Here is a 25,806-nt window from a genome sequence, read left to right as displayed (position 1 = left end):
AATAATGAAGTACAATTTTCTTTAAAAACTGCAATTTATCCTACTGCTGAAGAAAGTTTTGTAATTGCTCCTAAAAATAACTTTTATGCCCCCCAATTCTAGTACTTAACGAAATTTATTTATATTTATCATCTAATAAATAAGTCAGCAACAGCAAAGTAAAAAAATAAGCAAAAGACTATAAAAAAGTGAAGCCACTGGGCTCGTCCGGGATTTGAACCCGGGACCTCTCGCACCCGAAGCGAGAATCATACCCCTAGACCAACGAGCCGATGCTTGTCTCGGCTAAAATAGTAATCTAAACAAACGCCCTATTTAAACTGTGTTATCAATGACGTCATATTATTTAATATTCCATTATATAGTCATCTATATTTGTTACGCATATATAAAGAATAGGACTTGTATAAGTTTCACAAGTCCTTGTTTGCTACTAATTTTTAATCGATGACCGTCCCATCATGAGGAAGTTTTATATTTTGTTCTTCAAGCATCGCATTCACATCCGCAGATAAATGAAAACATTTTCCAAGAGAAGAATGCTACTTGAATCTATTCTATACTAATAGAGTCCAAAGAAAACACTGTTATTGGCCGCTATTACCGAATAGGTATTTTCGCTCAGTTAAATTGCCAATTGTCCCCACAGACCTCTTTGCGAGATGAAAAATTTATAAGTACGTAAAAGAATTTTGCCAGATTTACCCATGGAATGCAATATACTGGAAATAACGGCCATTATTGTGAGCAGTTTTAGTTCTACTGGCTAGCCGTTATCGACTCATGCAACAAAGTGTGAGATACATAGTTACACAGTGGTAGTGCCGAGGTGCCACTCTAGCTAAGCTACTGAATCAGCTAGTTATTGTACAACTATTTTTATTTCTGCAATTAAAAGAACTGATGCAATGAAAGCGATGAAGCATCACCTGCTTCCGTTATTGTTTGTTAAGTGTTTTAGGTAAACCTATATTCTGAATTAGGTAGGTACCAAATCAAGCGTATAGTAAAACTTGAGCATGAGCTAGAACAGTTTTTGGTAAGAATCAGTAGACATATCAAAAGTATGTGTGGATGGTTAAAAATGAGTTCGCGAGTGACACCCAGGACACTGCTATAGACAAGGCGCAGAGAAGTGAATGTGGTCGACAAGATAAGTGTAGAAGGTAATTCTGGCAAAATCACCTCGTGCGGGGGCTCCAGGTCGTCTTCCGGGGCCGGCGCGTCGCTGGGCCGCCACGCGCGCCCGCTCCTGCCCCATACAACACCACCGTCACATCAACCGCCTTCACACATAGCTACACCACCAACTAGTCACACATTACACCATACGATAACACACAAACTCAACCATCAACCGATTTCAACTTGTAAGCAACGTTTTGTCGAGTTTGGAGCTCCGAATTGAAGTATTTTTGTTTTAATCGGTCGATGTTGTGTCCTACTCCTAATAGTTATTAGATTTTTATTGATAAAAGACTTGACGATCATCAATATTTTCCATTTAGGCCATAAAGCCTACGTAACGCTAGTTACACGTATGCAAGTGTAACAAATGAATTGGTCGAGGGTTCGTGGTTTATTATTATTGATACTTTATTTGATATTTCAACATTGTTACAAAAACGTCATGCAACAAAATCGTTAATCGGGCTAGATGAACATGGACCGCGTCTATAAGTAGTGCACATCAATATTATTTATATTGAAACAATTTGACTAAGTTGATCTTCCATAAAAGTTTAAACGTCGCTTTCGCATCCATTTTACTGGCAATAAATTTAATGCAACCCTTACTTACGGATGCAGGACAATGGCACTAAACCGCCGGTGACAATAAATGGGAACGTTTATGCCGTCATAAAACAATCGATTCCAATACTGAATAAAAGTGGAAGTGTTTGGCGAGTAGCCAATGAGATGCTCGGTTCGCCAGAGTGAGCGCTGACAAGGGCTAGTGGAAAACTGTGGGTTATTTTCGCTGTGAGATGTAAAAGAGCGGACGAAAGCGAACGCTCGACGAGGACTCAGCCTTTGCTTTCGCACTTTAATGGTACTTTAGCGTTTAAGCGCCTTTATAAGAGGCCCCGCCAGCGATGAGGGATTTACGCCTCGCTCATTAGAGAGGTGCGGTCTCTCGCTTGCGGCTCTCGGATCTCGCACAGCCTCAGTTTAATGACATATAATTCTTATATCCTTCCCCCTTTTCAAAAACCTCTAAATCATGTTTAAACGTAGTGTAAAGAGCTCTAGCTATGTTAATGTAAGTGTGGTCAGTCATATAATGAGGTCACCTGTAAGCATGGTCATGCGGTGGCAGGCCCAGGCCGGAGTCCTCGGAGGGCGAGCGATGGTCGGCTACGAGAGGTGCCTCCGCCGGTCCCTCCTATAACAATAACCCGCAACCTGACCCGAAAGCCCCAACACTTTCAACCACTTCCCACGTAACATTACTTACGTGGAAGAGCAACTAACTTTTAATTGATTAGGGGCTTGGAACTCTAAAGTGGTGTAGTACAACAACACAACAACAACATTGCATAGTCCGTACTATTCTATTAAGTTTATGGACAAAATAAACTTTATATTTAAGTTTTCAAAAGGTTGTGGTTGATATTAGAATCTAGAAAAGTACGCATAGAATATTATACCCACAAATCGTTTACCGTGATAGGGATTATGGGAGTTTTACGTTTGTCAGGCCTGACCTTAAAGGTGTTTCATTGATGTTTCATGATGCCTACGTGTTATTAAAATAATACGTTTATGAACCATTTATAAATAAAGCTCAATTTACTATAGAAAGCAATCAAACTATGACATCGATGGAACATGCAGAGACAGGGGCGTACCCGGCGATCCTTCTCCATCCTTTGAAGTACTTAATTTAAATGCTGTATTTTCCGGAAATAGGAGTGTTGTTTGGAGCAGCTGTGTACGTCCTTGTGTACAGTCAAGTGAATAAATAAAGCGTGTGCACTTACCGGGTCGTGCAACTCATGCATCGTCGAGGAGGGTAGCATGTGTCGCTCGGAACCCCGCTACCAACAAATCGTAAGCATCAAACTAAGTTTTGTGCAAATTGTTTTGCACTGAAGTATATATAATTTCGTGTGATCCAAGTATAAATGATTAATTCATCTCTATGTTACGAATTTTCGCAGTCACTGTAGAGGTAGAGCAGCAGTGTAACTGTGAGCACTCTAGAGATGTGAATGTATCGGACAATACGATGTATGCACGCATCCTATTATAAAACAATTATTAACCTATATTTCAAGTGCTAGTTAGATTTACTGTGAGTAACAAAGTTATTTTGACAAAGTAATCTTAATTGTAGACGGAGAAAAACATCCTTTAAACAAAGTTTGTCCGAGCAATCTAACAAAAAGAGCTGGATTTTAATTAGGCACTGCAGGTGAAGCACAGATTACATTGTAAGACGAAAGCCTGCCTAATAAAGTTGGAGAAAATACGGTTTATGCCGAGTATTTTCGCTGAACAAGAAATAAATTGTGTAAACGTTGCAAACTATTTACATGATTTGTCGTCTACAATTGGAAAAGCAGTTTTCTAGTGTTTGGAGTACTTTGTGTGCAAATATGGTTTCCAATTAATTCTAAAACTGTGTTTACGGGAGACGCTGATATGAAAAATATATCATTCACTTGTATATAACATGTTGAAACTTTTCCACCGAATCCAGACATTTTCATTCAGTTCACTGTTGATAAAAAAACAGGTATCCATAGTTTAGGGTCGCCCAGGTATACGATAAATTTTACCTTGATGTGGTGGTCGACTGGCTCCTCGCCTCTCCTATACACGAGCTCGTCGAACCTCGCCCTGTCCTCCGGCAACATGAACTCTCTTATCTCCGTCAGAAGTGTGTACTGCGGACAAAATACTCATTTATTATTTGTACAAAGAATTACTCGGCAAAACTAGCTATGGACCGAAATAGTCGAGGTTACGTGCTACAGAATGTAGGTTAAACAGGTAGGAAACAAAGGACTGCTCTCGAGCAAGATATTTTGCTATGCAGAATAATTCAGACAGCGACATGCATGCCTACATTCAAAATTAATCCTCAAACAGATTGAATGTGGAAAAATAAATTACAAACCTACACTCAAATTTTGAAAATATTTATGATGTAAAACATGAATATAACATAAAGGCTCGTGCTCGGCGGCAGCAAGATAAATTGTTGTTTGGTAATGTGACGAGCGTGTCTGCACAAGACATAAGTTAAACCGCGTATGATTGATGATAATGTATTGATGTACTGCCTACACGTGCACTTCACGGCAAGCAACAAATTACTTTATTCCTATAACCGCCAAATGAGACGGAAAATATCTCACTGATACAGAAACGTGTCAGTGAACGAAATTCGGGATGTACTGAATAATGCATAGAGATGTCGAAGTAAAGACATTTTCTACGTGCTTACTCGGTATAATATTACCGCGAAATCATCCGTCGCTATAATCGTGTAATCTAAATGATGGATTCTAGAAAAAGTTATATCACGCTTAATGTGCTGTATTTTATGTATAAACATAACCGTTATTATAGTGAATTGTATTGAATCAATGTCAGACTTCTTAGTCACCCGAGCGGCCTACTTTCGAACTGTTACAGTATCGATAGGAATCAAAATAAATTGGATTTCTATTTATCAATGAGAACTACCTTCAGATTGAGTTCGAATAAACGAGAATTTTGCAAGTTTAAACCATGTTACGGCTAGACTGCTGCTGGCCGTCAAAAGGAAATTAGCTATTGAGTTTTTTAGGAACGTTAAATAAATATTTTGAAAAAGAGAAATAAAACGAAAAAGATGATAAAATGTACATTCTTATCTACAGAGCAATGGGTAGAGACAATAGAAAGACTGTAAGAAGAAGCACTAGATTTTTCCTCCAGCAACATAATGTAAGTAGTGCAATAATGAGCCGGTTGTAATCCGAAACGTTATCCTTATGTGTACAGCTTACATTTACGTTATTACACAAGAAAAGCCCTAACGCATAATACTTTCATTAACCTTCAGTGTATACGAAAGTATTAGTGTAGGATATCCCAAGACAGGGATCAAAGGGACCAAGATAATAGGACCGATGGAGCACAATCTGAACTTCGACAAAAGTAGAAAGAAATCTTTGAAAGTATCCGAATTCGGTTCACGAATTATACTTGTATGAGGTCTTTTCAACGGTATTATATTGCGATCGTATTTTTGTGTAATTCGTGTTCGGTACGTTTTGGGAATAAATTGGTCTTGAATTTAGTATTCTTAGGTAAACATTAATGGTCAGGTCATTTTGCGATTCGACCTATTTTTAGAACTGGTTCTAAGGCACAGTTACGTATTACCTAATTATGTGTAGGTATATGAGCTGCTCTGTGGTATAAATGTGTGATGACCTAAATGCTCCGGATTCCGAAGCCTCCAACTGCAGTAAGGATTGTGGCATCGATTCTCGTATTAGAGCCCCCTCACACTGCACACTAAACTGTCGGACAATTGTTGACCGACAGATTATTTTTAATGTTTTCGTGAATCTAATGAAACTTTTAAATCTGTCTAATATCGGCCGGGTCTGATCATTATAATATGCACACAGCCCGATCACACTATCGGTAGACTAAAATTTTACAGTGTGCTGGGGCGTTCTGTTTGTATGTAGAGATTAGTTATTCAGTCTGTGGACTGTGATGTGTACCGGTACCGAATAATACGTAACTCATAAGTAGTATCTTTCTTTTCGATTCGAAATTTATCTAACACACAACACGAGTGAAAACAACGTTAAGTAAGTAGGTAATACATTTAGTGAAACAGTACATTTAAGTTACAAAAATGCTTTGATTTCAAATATGCAGATGCACTGTTAATACAATTTAATATAAATATATGGATGTTAGTATGAATTCTGACAGATGAAATAAACATACTACTCCGACCGAAAATAACTTGGGTACAGGGCAGGAAGAAGAAGACAATTGAATATAGACAAACCTTCTGTGGCGTATCGAGGAGGTCCCTGACGACGGTGAGGAAGGAGTCGGGCGTGAGTCTCCTGGCGGCGTACTCCTCCATGTAGTAGGCTATGGCGGGCAGGTCGCACTGAGGCAGCAGGGACCGCGCCTTCTGCTCCACCGCCGTGGCCGCCGCGCCTCGACGCTTTCCCCAACCACTTATTCTGCACCAAACAAATCATTTCGGTGGTTCAAACCATCTTTGCTTTGGCTTTGCTTTATATATTTTGACGTCATACTGCAGACTAAACAGTCGGATGACAGTTGACCCGATAGTTATTTTTTTTTTATAAAGAAAGTCTTGATTCCAATCAAAGTCCACCTGATATTTATGTAGATTTTGTTTAGTTGTCTGAGATTTATGAGCCCAAACAAACTAAAGGCTGACTAAGTTTGCAGTGAGTCCCTTACTTTTTGACAAAATATAGGTAATCGATATTTCGCCACCTGTAAGTTCCTAAGAGAACGCAACTTCGTCATCCACGTGTTTTCCATTATATTTTAATAGCTGGTCTTATTGTAGGTTAATTAGGTCATCGTGGCTTAACATTTATAAAATTATAGTTTCTTTAAGTAAGACATACGGTCTACTTATGTGTGTCTAGGCACTGCCACATATTATGTCCACAGAATGATATATTAAGTGGCTGCCTCTACGTTAAAGTTTGAACCAAGTTCTTAAGAAACTACTTTTTAGCGCTACGTGGTAACTTCAAGCGAAATCCCACCACACTACACCAACAAAACTCGCCATAAAAAAAACTTTTAGTAGGTAATAAAAATGTAGACCAAAAAACTAGCTTTTAAGTTGTTCCAAGAAATTAAGTACTTATAATCAAATCGAATGACTCTTTCGTAACATTACTGTAATAGTGTCATTTTTCAGAAGTATTTTTGTGGAATTCTGAATGAAATAAATCGTAAATAAATAACTCGTGAGTAGAAATTGCAAAAATATGCATCATGTCACTCTATGTCAGCGTCGGGCTAACTGGTTGTGCTGTATTTGTTTCAATTCTAGGGTCTTGTAAAAATAACCATTTCTATGTAGCTTTCAGCTTTACAGTTTCGTTCAATGTATTTCATTACTTACTTACGTGAAGTCATGTAATTATTTCAAATCTTATAAATTAAACCAAAAACAAAGTTAAATTAAAATAGTTTTAAGCAAATGGAATGAACGAGAAAACTTTAATTACTTTGGATAATTAATTTTTATTTGCTACCGTGAAAGTATGTTGTCATGGTACGTTGTCCAGTCTGCGTCATACTTGTTTCTAGGAAATCCTGCTATATATTTTCCCACGCGAAAAGCATTATTTTCTACTATTTATATTTTTTAGGACTTAGCTTTATAGTTAGTGAATTACAGCTATAATAAAGGTATATTTACCTAGGCGCGGCGTCTCGTTCCCCATAAGCTGTACAGGCGTGTGGCACCTTCCCCACGTCCCGGACTAACAAGGACATTCGCTTGTGGTACTTGAGCTGAGCCACCGCCTCATCGTGCGTCACGTCCACGAACGACTGGTTGTTCACCTCCAGAATTTGGTCTCCTACCTATCGTAGAAAGGATACAATAACACTACAAAAGCTGTATAAAGTATAAGCAATTTTGAAGTTATTGTTTATGAAAATTTCAAACAAAAGTTTACCAAATTAACTCCCATTTGCTAATTAGCATCCAAGAAATGTTTTTGCTGTTTTATAATTTTCAAGGAAAGTGTTTTTAGTGATCGAGCAATGATTTTCAAGTGCGGTTTGTTTAATGAAAATTCTTGTAAAATTGTTTGTGGCAGAAGTTTCAACTATAAGTTACGAGCCCGGATGTAGGTAGGTAGCGTGCAGAAAGCGTGAGGCGGGCGACTGTCCAGCTCAAACGTTATAAATTTGCCAGCACACCTCGCACCGCTACTTGCGACACCAAAATTTGTATTACGAGTTCAATTTAGTTATTTAGTTTTATTGCATAGATATAACAGCTGACTATTGGGTCGATCCAAGGGTTCATTTAATATCCGCTATGCAAAACGTCATTTTCATAGCGCTGCAAGTTTAATGGGAAACAAACCAGTAATTTAGTCGGCTATGAAGCGCCCTGCTGGCACAAACTTCGATGCAATTCCGTCGCGAGGCGCCTCTTGCCTGCCGTCTCCGCAAGTTTCCCAGACTTGGGTGCCGCGTTAATTTACAACGAATTGCACCAAACTAAGCGCACTAAATTGAGATTTATATTCACAGTAAACTTACTCCGCTTTCCTTTTATAGCACTGAAGTTATTTCAGTGGGAAAATTTTATTGAAACACTTTCTGCACTATTGAGCTTCGTAAATAACTCGAATTATTGTTTACGCACACAATTCCTTTAAAACTTTGTCAATAAAATGTCGTAGATTTGGGTATAATGCTTAGTGAAAACCTATACTAGGGGCAAAGGAAATAAATCTGTGAGTTTTTCTTATTATTTATCAGTTTTAGATTTATTAAATAAGTAGAAAGGGTGTTCAAAGGGTTTCTAGTCATTATTCATCCCAAAGGGTGATCGAATGAGTAAGTAGATAAGTGGTCCATAAAAGCATAATTACCATAAGTCCTGCTCTATCTGCCACGGAATCCTTGTCGACCCCAGTGATATAGATGCCGAGGTTGTACTCCAGCCCTCCTCTTATCATTAGTCCTAATGACTGTCCCGGCTCTATACATAGGTCAACCTGCACACAAATTCGTATGATTAGCTGATAAAATTGTAATGGCACTTTATCTACGTAAATGGAATGAAAATGCGTCGTACTACATATAAGAAAATTCATGGCATTCCGGATAGAACATTGCGGAAATAGCTATTAGAGAAACGCTTGGCACGTAACGTTATTATAATACATAAGGGCCATAAACACGTAATTTGTGCTCCCGCGACTCAAGTATGGCTTCATTCACCAAAATGTCGGTACTTTGTATTATGATCGGGCTCATCGCGCGGGTGACGTCACGGAGATCGATGCCACCCGACGTCATTACAACCACTAACGACAGAATTCAGCGGTTAGTTGACTACGATTAACATACCGCAAAGCTCTCGACCTCTAACCCCAATGTGCAACGACATTTCATATTTACGGCTAACGGAATTGACCATAAAAATTTATGATGTCATAAATTAATTTACGGTTTTATAAGTAATTGTCGTCATCTTTTGGTGAGTGATGGCATTCCGCTATGTGACTAATCCTTTGCTATATTTTAAGTTGATAGACGTATGTCAGTGTTTTTACAAATAACACTCACTGTGGATATTTATTTTGGCAGACATTCAACTGAAATATGAAGTAGTTTCGTTAAGTAAAACTTGCCCTTCGTATAGAGCGATCTTTGCTGGCAGACCGGGGAGGGCGCAGCGGCGGTGGCGAGGCGGGGCGGCCGTAGCGGTCCATCCAGGAGCACGAGGCCCGCCCCACCAGCGCGCCCGCCGTCCGAACCGTCATCGTCAGCTGACGGCATGACTTCAGCATCTACAACAACACATTACATTTAAACTATTCGATAGAATAAAACTTGAGTAAGCTAAGCTAAGTAAGGCTCTGCACCACGTATGGAGATTTAAACCAGGCTTATTCCAAACCTATCATATCAGGCCGCGTATATCCTAAAGAAAATTCAATATAGAAACATATTGGTTCGACCTGCAGGAAAATAAAATTTTATTTTATACCACAAATATTAACGTTCGACATAAATATATTTCTGCCATCCAACGTACATAAAACTAAGTTAATGCGCGATAAGTCGTAATAGCGTACACAAATTAGAAACATATTCGTGTTGCGCGTCTAAATTGGGGCAGAAATAGTTTGTATTTAAACCAAGTTAATTTTACCAAGGGCGAAATTTCTATGGCTATCATAAGCTCTTTATTATATAAATATAGGTACTACAACCCCATATCAACTTTAATCATTATCTCGTTACAATTTCTTCAGAGTTTAGCTTATGTTATCAAGGATGTGTTATGATGATTGATTTTGAGGTTATGCGATATATGTCTCACAGCATTGAATAATTTACCATTCGGTACGCTAGCTGACGAATTGTCATGTTTCAAAAAAATGCTTGCAGCGTTCTTAGATAAGGGCGAGGAGGTCCTTCGACCAAAATGGGAAAACTAGATCAAAGAAAAGATTAAAGAAAGGACAAGGACGTCATCAAATACGAAAAACGGAGATATTGTAGAGAACATTCTATAAAAAAATAAACGATGTTGGAAAAAATCGTAAATTGTAGATAAACCATTCTCAAATCTATTAACAGCTTTAGTTAGAAACAAACTAAATTAAGTTGGCTCCATTTCCAAATACATTTTAAAGTAGCTTCACAAATATACCTAGTTTAGAAGACATTTTATATAAAAGGAATGAAAGCTATCTGTGTGTTCGTTTTATTTTGTATGAGATAAAGTCACGTCAGCTGATGTGTCGCCCGGGCCAGGGGGACGGGACACCCTGGCGACGCTCGGCCAGCCGGCGCGGCGCTGCCCGCTCCCTATCTATCATATAGGTATATTTATATAACTGCCACATGCTTTTACGCAATCTATTAAATTAGACATTTATATCTGTCTGAGTAGCAACAATATTGTATTTTCTATTCTGTTTTCTCTAGCACCAACCTAAATGCTAGATTACAACTTCAAAATGTATACGGGTATATTACGCTAGCGGAACAGTTCCTAAAGATAAAGTTAATAATATAACAAAACGTGTTTGTGGCGGAACAACTAAAGTCGTGTTTTACAAAAAGGTCTCAGTGAATGTCAGGAAGCGACATCGTAAATCAAGCGATATCGTCAAGTGCGGAAGGAAAAGTCCAACAACGTCTGCAAAAATAGTACCGCTTACCTGACCCTCCCACTATACTCACTATCTAACTATTACTCCGAATATATTTGCTACATAGTTTAGTGTTATACTTTGAGACAGAATCGGTTTCATATTCCAACAATCCAAGTATCGGAAAAGAAATATAATCATACTTTCGCTCGAAGCTTCCGATACAAAAATATCTTCCCTACAGATACCAAATAAATATAGAAGATTGGTACTTACTAAATGAGAGCCATAAAAACTTGAAAACAACTGAAATATAGCTGCCATAACCAATATTATTCCAAGTCTAATACTGACTTGTACCTGCTGAGAAAACGAAAGGAAAACAAACTTTCCTGGAAAGAAAACCAAACTCGTTGTATACTTAGGAACTTTCACCTCGGTTCCCTTAGAATGTGTATGAATTAAGTACCTTCATTTCGCAAAGTCAATATTGTTTACTTAGCAAACTATGTACCTATAGGTAATATAGGTAGAAATGTTTCGTTTATAACTTTGAGTTTCAGAACAGAGATAGACATAGAAACATAGAACATATCTTAAAAAAATAGGAATGTACAGTAGAAAAATACTCGTACGTCAAATATGTAAGTATAATGTAAAGAATGTTGCATGAAGAAATACATTACTTATGCTTGCATTGACCTTTAAAAAAGAAAACTGCTGTGAAAAGCGCTGCAGGATTCTTGAGTATGTACCCAGTCACGAAATACTGGTTAAAGAAGAAATTAACGACCAAATCGTAAAAAAAAATACTAAGAATAACTGAGATGGCTTCGTTTGTTTTTGGGATCGATAAAAAAGAACAACTCATCAATTCTTATAAAATTCATTAAATAGGTAAGAGTTCACAGATATTATATCCCCTAAAACATAATTAATTGATTTTGCCACCTCCAGACCATGTTACATTATTTATAAGGTAAGGAGGTTTCCAGAATTATTTGCTGCGTGGTAGGTGGCTCACTGCGGTCGACATTAACACGGAAATAGAAAACGTCTCCCTGCCGTGTCCGCCTGTCATTTCCAAACCCACAGCAATGCCGCTTGCATGTCCAATATTCAGGTTAAAGTAAAATGTAAATAAGAATAGCTCTACTTATGTAGTACTTCAGTATAACTGGAGTATTGAACAAATAAACACGACATTTTGACAGACATTTAAATTATAAAGTCGGCAGGTAGCGATGTAGTCTACATTAATATAGTAAAAGTTAAATACGTACGAACATAAGCAGTCGTGATTACATGTAGATCAAGTAATTGATATCATCAAAGTAATTGATTGGATCCTAAAATAGATTCCTTAATCTAAAACTAGAGTTACCTAATTGCTCGGATTTATATGATCCTGAATACTACATGTGACTTTAAACTCGTGTATTTATTTTATTCCGTCACTTTTGAAACTCCTGTTTGTATATTCTTGCTACTCCCAATTGAGCAATCAGAGCTTTTACGTACAAACTAGTCGGCAGCTCGGCGAGGCCGTTAAAATACATTTTACATCGCTTTCCTCCATCCTTCATTTCATACGTGAACAAAGGTGGACTTTAATGGATTAGGTACACGTATGTAGGTAGGTTAAGGCGCAGTTCCATTTACTATAGTGTTTCATTAAAACTCAGTAGCACACGCGTCTATTGTAAACTGATTGAGACGGTCTCAGATGGATAGATCTTGCAATACTTTTCACTAGAGCAACTTTCAATAGAAATACGATCTCAATTTCGCACACTGCAAAGTCGATATTAAACACGTCCGACTCAAGTTTGCTGTGACACTTAGATTATTAATAGACGAGGATACCCCATGAGAGACATTTCCTGCCAGACATGCTATAAATCTCTACAAAAGAGACCAAATTTAGTTTTTCATGAAATACTTCTTGTATACGTAGTGCAAAGGCAGACTTAACACTGGGGTTCTCTACCATTTTTTAAATAATAAAAATAGTATAATTTACACGTGTGAAGTGAAAGTGCTAATCCATTAACTGTTTAAAGAATTAAGAATGATACATACATAACGAAAAATACGCAGTTTACGTCTTATGCATAGTTTTCATAAACATTGAAGCTTACATTGGTACTTTTACCCGGCATCGAATCGTATCACTTAAGTATCATGCATTATTTGCAAAGTGTCAAAACTACATGTACTTATTTAAAATCATGTTTCATAATTAATAATGTTTTAAAAGCTTTCAGAGCCCAACACCAGCCACTTATAAATGTTTACAATCTTAGCTTCCTAGAGCGAGCTCGCAATATAAATCGCATAATTATCATCCGCTAAGTGTTTCCATCCACTATGAACCGACGAGCTTGTCTACGTTAGCAGACACTTTGTGTATAAAATAACGTAACTTTAGGTTTTTAGTTTATATTTTCTCTTTTTATAAAGATACTTAATGTGACACACATTTCTATGGCACTTAGTTTGAGCTCATAAACTGATGTTGGTAGAAAAGAAGCGGATACGCCGTATTATAGAAGGATGAAATTGATAGCTACAGTAAAATATAAACCTAACGCTTTTGAATCGATGTAATATATCTCAACTTTTACAGTGTAACCCGGAGGTCGCCGTTTCTTTTTCTTAGTATTACTATGAGCATGATTAACTACAACGTCTAATAGGTACTGCCTATATGTATGAATGTATTTGCCAATGGATGCTAACGACAGCTGTAAATATACATCACTGGATCTGTGAATATAGGATGACAAGGGTCCCGAAAAGCAAATGTCCCATTAAACAACACCGGGTTCTTTGTGTGTTTTGGCAGGTGTACCGAAGTTAACAGTTTAAAACATTCTTTATAGCGAGACTGTGTGGTAGTGAAGGCATTTGGCTCGCGACAGTTAGGAGGGTCATTTGGCTTACCGTCAGCAGAAGCTGCCAGCAGCAACAGGTCTTACTTGAGTATCTTGTCATATATGTAATCGCCGTGTAATTCACAAATATCACCGGTATTACCATCATTAACTTAATGAAGATTCCTAGCTATTTGACTCTCAAACTATATACCTCAAATAGGCCGAATGCCAGAATGAAGATTTAGGAGCACGTTTAAGTATGTAACTGGCGATTAGGATAAAATATGATTTTCAATGAGCCGTTTCGTTATTGCGTAGATCCTATTAAGTTAAATCTTTGCTATACAATATTCATAATAACAGTCATTTGAAACATACATGTCACTTTTAATTAACCGACTTCAAAAAAGGAGGTTCTCAATTCGACCGTATTTTTTTTTTTTTTTTTTTTTTTTTGTATGTTTGTTACGCGATTACTCCGCCAGTTATTAATCGATTTTGATGATTCTTTTTTTGTTTGATAGGATATACTCCCGAGGTGGTCCCATAGACATCAGGTCAGGATCTGATGATGGGAACCCTGAGAAATCGAGGGCAACTTTCGAAAGTTGTAGGCATAATAGGGTAAAAACTTGACACTCAGGTGTACGCCTAAAAGCACTATTCAACTGTGAAGATTTGGAGCTGATCTGATGATGGAAACCAGAGAGGGTCGAGGGAACTCGACAACTGAATATATAAACTACCTCGTGTTTGGGCTTAAATTATTTGTATTGACAAGACCTTTGCAACAGTGAAGGTTTGGAGCTGACCTGATGATGGAGACCAGAGAAAGTAAGTCGAGGGAACTCGACAACTGAATATGTAAAATACCTCGTATTTGGACTTATATTCTTTGTATTGATGAGAACTTCTCACTTGTATGGATAGTGACAACTATTCGTATCACTGAAAAGCTTTAAATAAAAAACTTTTTTACAAAAAAATTAAACCGACTTCCCAAAACACTAAAAAGCAAAAAAAAAAACTATTTTTAGGTGCATCGGCCTAGAAGTCGGTGGCAAAATTAACTTAGTAACATCCATTAGACACCGACTTCTAGGCCGATGCACCTAAAAATAGTTTTTTTTTTTGCTTTTTAGTGTTTTGGGAAGTCGGTTTAATTTTTTTGTAAAAAAGTTTTTTATAAACCTAAAAAAAGTTTTTGTCAGATTACTACTACGTATATGTATATTTGCCAAATACGAACAAAGCTATCAGAGCGCCTTACGACGTACAATATCTTACCTTGAGAGCATCTTCGTGCGAAATTCCGGAGAACGGAGTGCCATTGACTTGCAGAATGGAGTCCCCTGGGCGGAGACCCGCGCGCTCTGCTACCGATCCCTCCTCCACTCGCGATATGTACACACCTACGCCTAAATATTATTACATTAACTAAAACTTTACACTTAAATTATAACTAGCCAATTTATAAACATGCAAAATAACAAAAAAATAAAGAAAGCATTTTAAACCATGTTCGAATTGGCGCCAAAAACCATAGACATTTTATTTTTTATTTTCTTGCACAACAACCACTTTATGGTCTATAAAAGTTTGTATACCATTGATATTTATTTGTGCCTTAGAATTTTGAGCAAAGTGCACCCTCTGCAATAATCAGAAGATTGTGTTTGTTTACAGCGTATTCAGCCTGAACAAATTCGGATATGAAAAGCGCTAGCGGATTTGAAAACGTAGCAACAATGTAACCTTCACAATGGGGGTTATGTAAACCAAGGAGGATCTTATCTTGGCTTTGTGGCTGGATATTAAAACTTGGAGAACTTTTAGAATTGGTATGTCTGCACAAAAGTGAGCCTTGTTGACTTATTAGGTAAACAGATAAGACATGAACTTATTGTTGCATTGAACAGATTACTTCAATAATCTATATAGTGTATTTATATTATTCCTGCTAATTGCTAATCTTAAGCATCTTCAGCATTGTAAAAGTATTTTATTGTGCGTCTCTTGGATAATAAGCCCACTCTCTAGTAAGAGATTTTATGCAATTTGAATAACCCGTGCCGTGCCGTCTGCCAGTTCACTCAAGCGGGATTATCATTTAAAGTTGCCACAAGCAACCGCGTATCCGACTGAACAAGACATACTTTTTTATTTTGTTTTAAAAGTTTCAAAGGAGGTTGTAATGCTTGCGTACACAAGGAAAAAACAGAAATGAGGTTGGATTGTACAATTTGCGAGTAGGGACATTTCTTGACAAAGATCTTTAGGTACTCATTTAGGTAATTAACAATAATAATGAATGCTTTTGTAAATAAGTAAATTATTACCACTCAGACACTCACTAGTTAGGTAAGTCTATAAAAGCAGTAAACTAATCAGCTTGAAAGAGAATTCAAATGAGTAATGACAGGGGTTATTATTAATAAAAAACAAATAATCACGATAGTACTCGTACATATTCTGTACTAATACGGTACCGATAAAAAGTTGCTTTGCTAGTAGAACAAATAGAACGTAAAGCTTGTATCACAAATAGCTCGGGGTTATTGTTTAGACTGACCGCTCTCAGCTATTTGCGTGCCTCCCACGTTAGCTTAAATCGATAGGACGCTCTTGTCTAGTCAGTTGCTAGTTAGTGACGAGGCGGATTTTATGTCTTTTATTTTGGACTGAAATAATAAAATATGGTGCTTCTATATTTAGGGCGTTGTCCGTAATTTGTTTGCCAAAAGTAAAAGGCTTTCTGCATTCAGTTAAAGAAACATTTCAAGCTAAAATCAATCTAGTTTGAACCTTTTGATTTTTATCAAATCTTAGGATTCCATTGTTGGATAAATTAATTATGGCCCTGTGTCTGTAGATGGTACCCACTTACTAAAATTAAGTGTTTTGCCTACATCAACCGTCTAAATAAACATAATTTCGTCCTCCGAAAGTTTATCACGCTAGTCATGTTATTGTCACACAAAATGGAAAGTATTTCATTTAAGTTCCCACCTGCCTCCTTCCCGCCTTTGACACAGATGCCAAAGCCATGCGAGTCAGCGGGGTCCCGGCTCATGGTGACGGTCCGCGTGGCCGGCTCCGCCGGCGGCGGCGGCACCCCGCCCGACGAATACGGACGTTCACGCTCCCGGTCACCACCACGGTATATTGCCTGCCAACAAACAGTATAGTTTAGAAATTATCGCTATTCAATGTGTTCTTTCAAAAAGTGCACAGATGGCATTAGCTAAAATAATTTCCTATTAACGCTTAGATTTCGGAGAATGATCTCTATTGCTTGTACTCAACAAAATCTTGAGATAACCATAAGTACGCAAAAACGTACACCTGGTGAATAGACCCAACGTTATGGTCGATAGTCTTTAAGGCCGGACCAATGTTTACTTTTACAAATACGTGATGAAATATGTCATTTGTTTGAAGCTGGTTGGTAATTGTGTTCTTAGTTTTCTATGTATAAATACAGTAATTACGTTATTTAATATTCAACTCGTTAATTTCTTTCATTTATAGGTCTGTTTGTGTTTGAGAGATGAAAGGCGTGAACGATGGGCCCGTTAGCTCCTTAAACAAAATTATGTTTGTGTAAAAATGAAAGCGTCCCTTTTGTTATTCAACAGAAGCTTGTCAAATTACGGTCTCTGAAATATCGTGGCTGTTCATTGTTTAGCATGCAAACTTTTTAGGTGAAGACTATCCAAATCTGTCATTAAATTAATACTATCGTAAAGAGATACTAAGTATTTAATGATTAAACAGTTTCACCTCGGAAAAAATACGATTTGACATTGTATTTTATATTGCTTCTATCGTTACTTTGCAGATTTTAATAGTGCCCGACATTATATTTGTAGATGACTGTGTATAATTTTACATCAATAAAAAAGGACAATAACCGCTTAGGAAACAATAAAACCCCCGAACTGATTCCTAAACTCGTTCCACAGGGGTATAAAACCACACATTCGCCACACGCTCGGTCGCGTTAAAAATACACGTAGGTATGAGTAGGTAGCAAGCAAAATTTATTGGATAAGGTACAGTCGCTTTCCGTATTTATTAATTTTTCACTAAGTGACGTGTTTCCTTTACATTACGCCGCGACCTGGCTGGCATGTTTGGTGCCGTTTTCCCAAAATAATAATACAAACACATACCTGCTAGCTGCGTGCTTGCAAGTAATAAAATTCTAATCCTTTATACTTCAATAAGGTGCAATACAAAAGAGTATTTTGATCTAAATATAGGAAAAGGAAATGATATCTAGAAACGCGAGTGACTTCAGCAAGAATTGTTTCCTTCAATATTGTAGTGGAGGCGGCGTTCATAAGCAATAAACCGCGCGCCCCTCTTTTGCGTAAACAATGTTTCTCGAGGCGAACGTTTAACATCTCAAAGAAGTTGTAGAAGCCGGCCGCCCCCGGCTGGCGCGCCGGGCGCCGCCCACGCCTCGCGCTCCCGAGCCGCGCTGCAAGCGATCCGCACCGCGAATACTTTCATCGGATCTCGCCCGAGATTTGCTTCACAACTATGTTATAGCTTATACTGTACAATGCTCGTGCATATTATTATTTTATTCGACGTCGATTTAAGTGTCAGTTACAGAGTAAAAATTGCTGAGGACTTCACGGAGACTGTATAACAAATTATCTTTTAGGAATTGTTTTCAAAACGTTGTCGATGCTTCTAATACATAAAGTACCTATCTACTTTTGATTAGGTTTCTTATTTTGTAACCTTATTGAAACTTAACTCCACATTAAAGTTGTATGTAAGTAAGTCCATTAGTGTATAGTAGGTATTCCATGAACATTTATGTCATATGAAGATTAATATCAACAAGTGTATCCCGGCTGTAATCGCTCACCAGCAATTCTGTTGGGAGTACTGACGCTCATACAACTTTACTAAAGATACCTCACACTTTCCAACAATGATTAACTGCTCGCATTCAGTTTGCGATGTTAATAGCCCCTAAGTACACTTTAATTGATTTAAACCAAAAGTTCTAAAACAGCTATTACTGCACACAAGTTTTCAGCTTCAACTTTTCACGTGAATAAAGTAATTTCGAACGTGTGTTGAACCTTATCGCAGTAAGTCACCTAAGTATATATCTTTAACAAGACACCACATAAAGTTTATAAGTAGGACTAAACGTCTAATTTACCTCATTGTTCTCGGTGGAATCCAATTTGGAACGTCTGTTAAATATACGTTGTCTTTGAACCAACTTGTACTGAGAAACATCACGCACTGTTTGGAGAACCTCTACACACTCATTCTTCCCAATAGTCTAATATAATTACTAAGAAAGGCTTTAAAAAGTGTGGCGTTACTCGCAACACTTTAAACGATTTTAAATTCGATGTCTACCGACTAACTACGTCAGTTAGGAGAAAATGAGACCGGCACCGTCGACGGCAACTCGTCCGTCGTTCACAAATTGAAATATTTATCGTTCTCGCGTTGAAAAAAAACAATGTAATTGGGTCAAACGGTACGACACCACCCTAACGTTTTTACGATAAAGTTAGAAAAGTTTACGTGGAATCAAAAATTGGTTGGTGTTTTACTTTCAACGTTCATAAAGTTTAATTAGATAGGGACACTGTAAGCGTGGCTGTCTCCTGACAGCGACTGAACGTGGCGATGACAATCGCGGCCGCCGTTGACCATGACACCATAAGTTTTGTGTGGACACTCCCACACATACTAGTAACAATGTTTTTTTTATAAAACACGAGCTATTTTCAGGCTTCCTATAAGTATTCTGTTTTTGGCCTAAATGGAATGACAAATATGTAATGTCTAATCCAGTAATTTTTATTCAAGCATCCTATGTAGATATGCGAATAAAGCAAAATCCATTAATTTCTTTGTGGTCATGTCCATATTGTTGGCACCTAAACGGTCGCCGCTGTGGTCATGAATAAAGTAGTGGTATCGACTGGCGAGCACGGCCTCACCCTGGAATAATTTAGACACATGACACCCCCCGCCCCGCTGTACCTCATATTTACCTATTTTTGGAACTTTAATTCACCGACTGAAATCCTTGACGATACGTTTATTGATTCAGTAATTGCTGCACCGCAATTTCAACAGCTGTTGAAATTCAAGGTCCCATTAAATATAAATGACTAATTTCAGTATTGTAGAGCAACTGTAACATCGAACCAAGTTCTGTTCGTAATATGCTACTATAACGAAGCTAATTATTTACATTGAAAGCATACAGCAGTACCTAAGTTATGCATAACGTAGCACAGAGTTTTCCTATCATTGATACTCTAATTAATCACGAACGTTCTCGGAATTAACCTGAATTACGGGCTGGCGCCGTAGCAGGCTAATTTGGTAGTGCTCCAATTAGATCCGAGTAACATCTAAATAATGCAATTAGGGTTGCATTAAGAGCACTTACATGGTGCGTAGTGCTGCTGGGGCTACTGGCGGGCGAGTGCCTGCGCGCAGGCAGGGGCGCGGGCAGCGGGGCGGGGGGGTGCGACGGCGGCAGTGCCTTGCCCAGCGCTGCAGCGCCGCCCTGCCCGAACAGCCGCAGCACCTGCTCCGGGGATATCGGCCGCTTCTTGCCGTTTGCTGCGCTCAGGTGATTCGTGCTGTTCCGTAAGCTCGTTGCTCCAGCTACAAACAAACTATCACATAAGTATACAGCGAGTGACATCATCTAACCTACTGACGCTTACTGTGCTTGTTGTGCGGATACGGTGCTGAAACACCCAATTTCTATTTCCTATTTCTAAGTCTATTTTTTATTTGTGACATTACTTTGTTATGAGGTCTACGTTGCAACAGTGGTGTCAGATTCTGAGGAGCTTAATTTCATAAGACTTTATACATGGAGAGGTTGAATCATATCACCTGCACTGTTAGCAATGGTAGTGGAGCCGAGGTAAGGCGCCCGGGACAGCTTCCCCGCGTAGTGGTGCGAGTACGAGGTGTGGTGGCCGTGTGACGAGGCTGGCCTCTCGACGATGGTGTACGAGGTGCCCGGCGGAGAGTAGTAAACCCCTCCCCGCGCCCTGCCTCGCGCGTCCTCTGCCTCGTAGCTTGTGTGCCGGTTGTCCTGCAACCACTGATTGCTTGCAATCATCCTGCTTTTCAACATTACTTTAAGATGTTTAAACTCATAATTGCTGTGAAATATAATTAAAAGACACAAATGATTGCCTTCAAATAATAGATCCTCCCTAAACTTTATTTGGTAAGGTTTTTAATAAAATGTCACATCATTTAACACCTAATTAGGTGATTGAAGTATAGCTAATGCCAATATAACAATTATAATGGTAGTATCTTAGTAAACTTATTTAAAATCCGCTTTCAATTCATTTCCTGTTGCAATTATTGGAACTACTTTAAAGATTTGACAGCACATTTATTTAAATAAAAATTGGTGGCAAAGAGCCAAAAGATAAAGTTTAGTTGGTGTTATAAAACTTTAAGTTATAATTCTGAGGTGTTAGTCATTATTTACATTTTTCGAATTATACCACTTGCACGGAATATTCGACGGATTGTTATAAAAGCCAATTTATGGTCGCACGAACTATTTGTGTTCTAGAATGAATTTTAAATTTTACTTGCCAGTAATAAAAACTGTGTCCAAGCCAATTGAGAAGTTTCGGACAAAGCACTGCTCCAATAAAGAGAAACCGCATACGACCGACATTCACTGACCCATTTAGCAGTTTTTTCTAAAGTTGCGTGTTATAGATAGTTGTAATATCATACACAATATTATGGCAGGTATTGCAATTGACCGATATTGAGAAACAATGATGATCCTTCAGTATAAAATAATAGGTAGCCAACTGTGAAACTTCATACGTCGAAGTCACATTTAATACAGATATATGCCGCCAGTATTGACATAGGTCCAAAGATAAAGCCGTTACAAACTTGAGGACCATACCAACCCATTTAATCAGCAAGTATTTGAGTCAAGTTTCAGTAAAGGGCTTACTTAAACAGGACTTGTGAAAAGCGCCGATCAAGGATTTGTAGGGTTGACAAGATTCGAAGGGAACTGTGTAGTTACAATAAATAACACTGAAAGCACTGTTCACTTACAATAAATGTTAGAACTAAATAAAAAACCCTAGAGGCAGTTACAGACTTCTTTTTATATGGGTACGCGAAGAAATTCCCTCGAGATGGGGAGTGAAACCTACGGAAAGGTAGTTCCATACAAAAAGCTACTTTGATATGTGGAACACACATTATGAGGAATCATAGACTTTGCTTATAGGTACGCGAGTGGTATAAGGTAAAGGTAAAATATGACATAACGACAGTTTTTTTGTGATAGATTCAAGGACTAACTACCAGATGGAAAGAAACTGTATACTTCGACAAAGATAGACAATGCTTTTAACGTTTTGAAATGTGTCTTACGAAATAACTAAATATACATACCCTATAATATCCAAAAAAAACTATGAGGTAAGTACAGTACCTGATGGCTCCTGGAGTGCCTGGCAAGGTGATGCGCGGGTGGATGCTGCGGCGTGGCGGAGCGCGTCCACCCGTAGCCTTGGTTGTAGGGCGGGGGCCAGCGCGCGCCGAACTCGGCCAGCTCCGAACCCTCGCCCGCCTCCCCCGACCTCATGCCGGGGGTCACGATGCTTTCTGGAACAACCAAAATCAACAATTATCTATAATGTTACGAAATATCACATGAAGTGAAGTTCTGTAATCCAGTAAATGACATCAAAACCAATTCTTTGGAACTAAAATTACTGACCGTCTTCGATAAAAACTTACTAATCTGCATGAGCCGGTACTTTAAAGCTAACAAATAAAAGTAATAATACTAAAAACTACAAACAGAATCTAGGTAACTTTAAAGAAATATTCCGGGCTATAAAGCTCGCTGTGCCGGTGCTAAGTCATAAAATATTCCTTCTCACTCCGGGACTGTAGGTATACACTAAAATTTGTTATTAAAAGAGTTGCTAGAATCGGGACAAGTTTTTCATAAGTGTGTGAAGTGGCACGGGAAAGGACATAATTCGCAGTAGGAACCGCGGTACTAGGCAATTTAGCGAAAGAAGTAGTAAACGTAACACCTGGGCGCGGTCCAATTTATGCGACCGTCGACTCGAGCTTCGATCGTGAACCACGACATACATTTTTCATAGACACTCCGGTTCATTCATTGTTTTCAATTATTTACAAGCCGTTGCCAAGAGCAATTTTGCATTTTAAACACAAATGTCTTAAGTGAATATAATTTCGTTGGGTGGACTCTTTTATTTGAAAAGGAAGCTTTGTTAAGTTTTACTTTTCACCGCTGGCCTGTCCGAACTGCCATCATTTTCTCATTTTCAAAGCGATTGTGCAACATCAAGTGAGCAGAACATAAAGCTTTATGTGGCTCTTAAAGTTTGTCACACCCTAATGAGTTGCGGCGGCATTTTTCACTTGGTCAGCTTTTGTGGTAACACACTTTTGAAAAGACACGCTCTGAGCTTGCGGTTCTTAATTACTCAGAGTTCACGGAGTATTAAGGAGTTCATCGTTATTTTGTATCGTTGAAACAATACTATCTTTGTGGTAACAAGTAGGATTAACTAATAGTTACTACTGCTAAAGTTTATGAACATTGGATATCGAAATAACAGAAACTATGAAGTTACACTGGTCCAATAGTTCTAGTAGGAAATTCAGCGAATACCTAAATGTATAGAATTATGTTTGTACATGACATACAATATTATTATCCTCTGTTAAACATGGACCTCAAAGTCCTCTGAGCACGGAGGAAACAGCTCATATTGTATGACTTTACAAGTCATTTCGTTTGATGGTTTTTCACACTTCATCTAATTAGAATGGTTGCTCTGAACGTGATTCGAGTGTGATTTTAAAGAACAATGTCCGACGTCCATAGTAACTTAGGCTCAATAAAAATATTTCATGTACAGTGAAAATTCTTACAGTTTTTTGTGTAGTTTAATGTCAGAAGCTTTTCTATGTTTTCCACTTTTGCATTGAACTTCTCAAAACCAAATTATTCCAAATTATTCAAACGAAAAACCTGAACTCGATAAACAAAATAATTACTTATTAACATGATATTTTTTTGGAAAAGTTCTAGATAACAATTAAATATTTTATAAGAAGTTAGTATTTTATATGTAAATTGTTGTAGTAAAGAACTTTGTGTCCGTGAGAATTCAGTTTTAAAAGTTGATTGGGTGGGCCGAAACCTGACATTGTTCTTTGCCCATAATTCTTATAATTAGTCACATCATGTATGATATATCTGATATCACAGCTGAAAATAAACCCTGCACTAAACTATGAACATAGCGCTACTATTTGGAAAACATAAACATTTTATTATTAGTTTGCCGCTGAACTAATTTCATCTCTTTATTACAGAAGTTAAGCTCTACAAAGACCTTATGTCAAAGTCCCGACAGTTCCTTGAAGTACATCTGTGTCGTAAACTGTCACAAAGTCCGTAATGAGGGCTTAAGTACAAAATAGGCTTCCGACCATTGGGCGCGATGTCCGGTGGCGGGCGGTCGCCTTCCGGTCACCTACACGCTAAAAGGTACGTAAACTGCGTAAATACCTTCGAATTACAATTCACGACTTTTAATTACAGTATAAAATTTATTTCTTCGTGATATTTCGTCAGCAATGAAAGCTTGATAAATGTGGTCTTATGAGGTGCTGATTTATGAAAGTGTATAGCACAAAATTACTGCCCTGTATTAACGTGTGCATAGCATAAATTAGCAGGGTTCTCGGTAGTAAGTCAGTTTATGTTTACAGAGTAGGTGGGTCGTTTTCAAAAAATTTGTAAAAAACAGATATGAAACAGATAGGAAAGCTATATTGTTATAACGGAAAAGTAACAGAGACGAATTATTAGGGTCAGTATATAACGACGTACTTTTAAAAGAAAATAAGTAGATAGTATTATTCGAATTGTTCTCTATAATTTCGCTGTCGTCCACCTGGTGTTAGTGGCATATTGCCTGTGAAGAAAAGAAAACCTTAATACATAAATATTAAATATTCTAAAACAAACCCCACAGCAATTCTTATACACGAACTAAAGCCATTCGTAGGTAGGTAACTATCCCAAACTTATCCCATTATAATACATGATGTTACCTGCAAATATCGATTGTAAAAATGTATATCGATAGAAAACATTTTCGACTTTTATATTTTATTAGTGGATTGATTTTTATTTACTCTGTTCATGTCGACTTTTCGTAAAGATACCTTTATAAAATTATAAAATAAAAAGAAAAGTGGTAGGTTTGATTAAATACGTTTTTATCTCGGTACGTACACTGTGAACAAACCTTAACCGTTCATATCTGTTACGTCACAGAAAAAAGTAATCGATATGATAACCGATATGAATAAATTGCTTGTGTCTAATCTAAAAAAATCTCTTTTTCAATGCTAATTCTTACTCTATACGAAACTTGTATAGTACAGTGATAGTGTCAATATACATTTATTCTAAGCTGAGTTATAAAACAGTAAAAGTACTTACCGATACTTTAAAAGTCTCACAGTAATAAGTAACTTTTAATTGTCGAATAATCACTGCACCACAATATTTCGTGCTTGTTGCGCTTCTCAAAATTACCGAACATTTTTGATTCGTCGATTCTTTTGACAGTTCAGTTGCTAATGTTTTAGGTAAAATAATTTTGATAACTACTACAAAAATATTAAAATTACTAATGTAACAGACAGGAATAACAGAAATGAAGTGAAATCAAGACTTGCTTTAATTAATTATTCCTGAATTCTGCGTGTTATATTTCATGATAATTTTAGCAAATTCCTTCAGCATGTCGATTCTATAAAATATCACAACTCACTTCGACATCACTCTCACTTCGACTTCGATCTAAAGGTAGAATTCCGTGGACGCGACAATAGTCAACCTTTGAAAATGTATGGCACCGTTGTCGAGGCCCGTGACAGTCGCGCGCGGCCGACGAATTTCGTAAGCTGCTCGCGGCATTGTCAAA

At 37.7% G+C, this 25,806-nt stretch overlaps 1 protein-coding gene and 1 non-coding gene across 2 annotated transcripts in view; both read right to left on the bottom strand.

Annotated features, from left to right (window-relative positions):
• Positions 1-25,806, bottom strand: part of LOC124645962 — a 70,395-nt gene that overhangs the window by 24,008 nt on the left and 20,581 nt on the right. The window contains exons 2-14 of the mRNA XM_047185959.1: positions 22,251-22,423; positions 20,654-20,858; positions 20,196-20,416; positions 16,760-16,919; positions 15,038-15,162; positions 9,399-9,557; positions 8,634-8,759; positions 7,442-7,608; positions 6,029-6,212; positions 3,786-3,893; positions 2,985-3,041; positions 2,295-2,386; positions 1,186-1,252 (exon numbers count right to left, since the gene is read on the bottom strand). Coding sequence (XP_047041915.1) covers positions 1,186-1,252; positions 2,295-2,386; positions 2,985-3,041; positions 3,786-3,893; positions 6,029-6,212; positions 7,442-7,608; positions 8,634-8,759; positions 9,399-9,557; positions 15,038-15,162; positions 16,760-16,919; positions 20,196-20,416; positions 20,654-20,858; positions 22,251-22,403 — 1,824 coding nt within the window. The 5' untranslated portion in view covers positions 22,404-22,423. The remainder of the gene's footprint in view (positions 1-1,185; positions 1,253-2,294; positions 2,387-2,984; positions 3,042-3,785; positions 3,894-6,028; positions 6,213-7,441; positions 7,609-8,633; positions 8,760-9,398; positions 9,558-15,037; positions 15,163-16,759; positions 16,920-20,195; positions 20,417-20,653; positions 20,859-22,250; positions 22,424-25,806) is intronic.
• Positions 200-271, bottom strand: Trnap-cgg. Its single transcript has one exon. It is a non-coding gene; the product is annotated as a tRNA-Pro (tRNA).

The sequence above is a fragment of the Helicoverpa zea genome, chromosome 3 (assembly GCF_022581195.2).
Source record: "Helicoverpa zea isolate HzStark_Cry1AcR chromosome 3, ilHelZeax1.1, whole genome shotgun sequence".
Classification (NCBI taxonomy): domain Eukaryota; kingdom Metazoa; phylum Arthropoda; class Insecta; order Lepidoptera; family Noctuidae; genus Helicoverpa; species Helicoverpa zea.
This window is presented reverse-complemented; position numbering and strand designations above follow the sequence as displayed.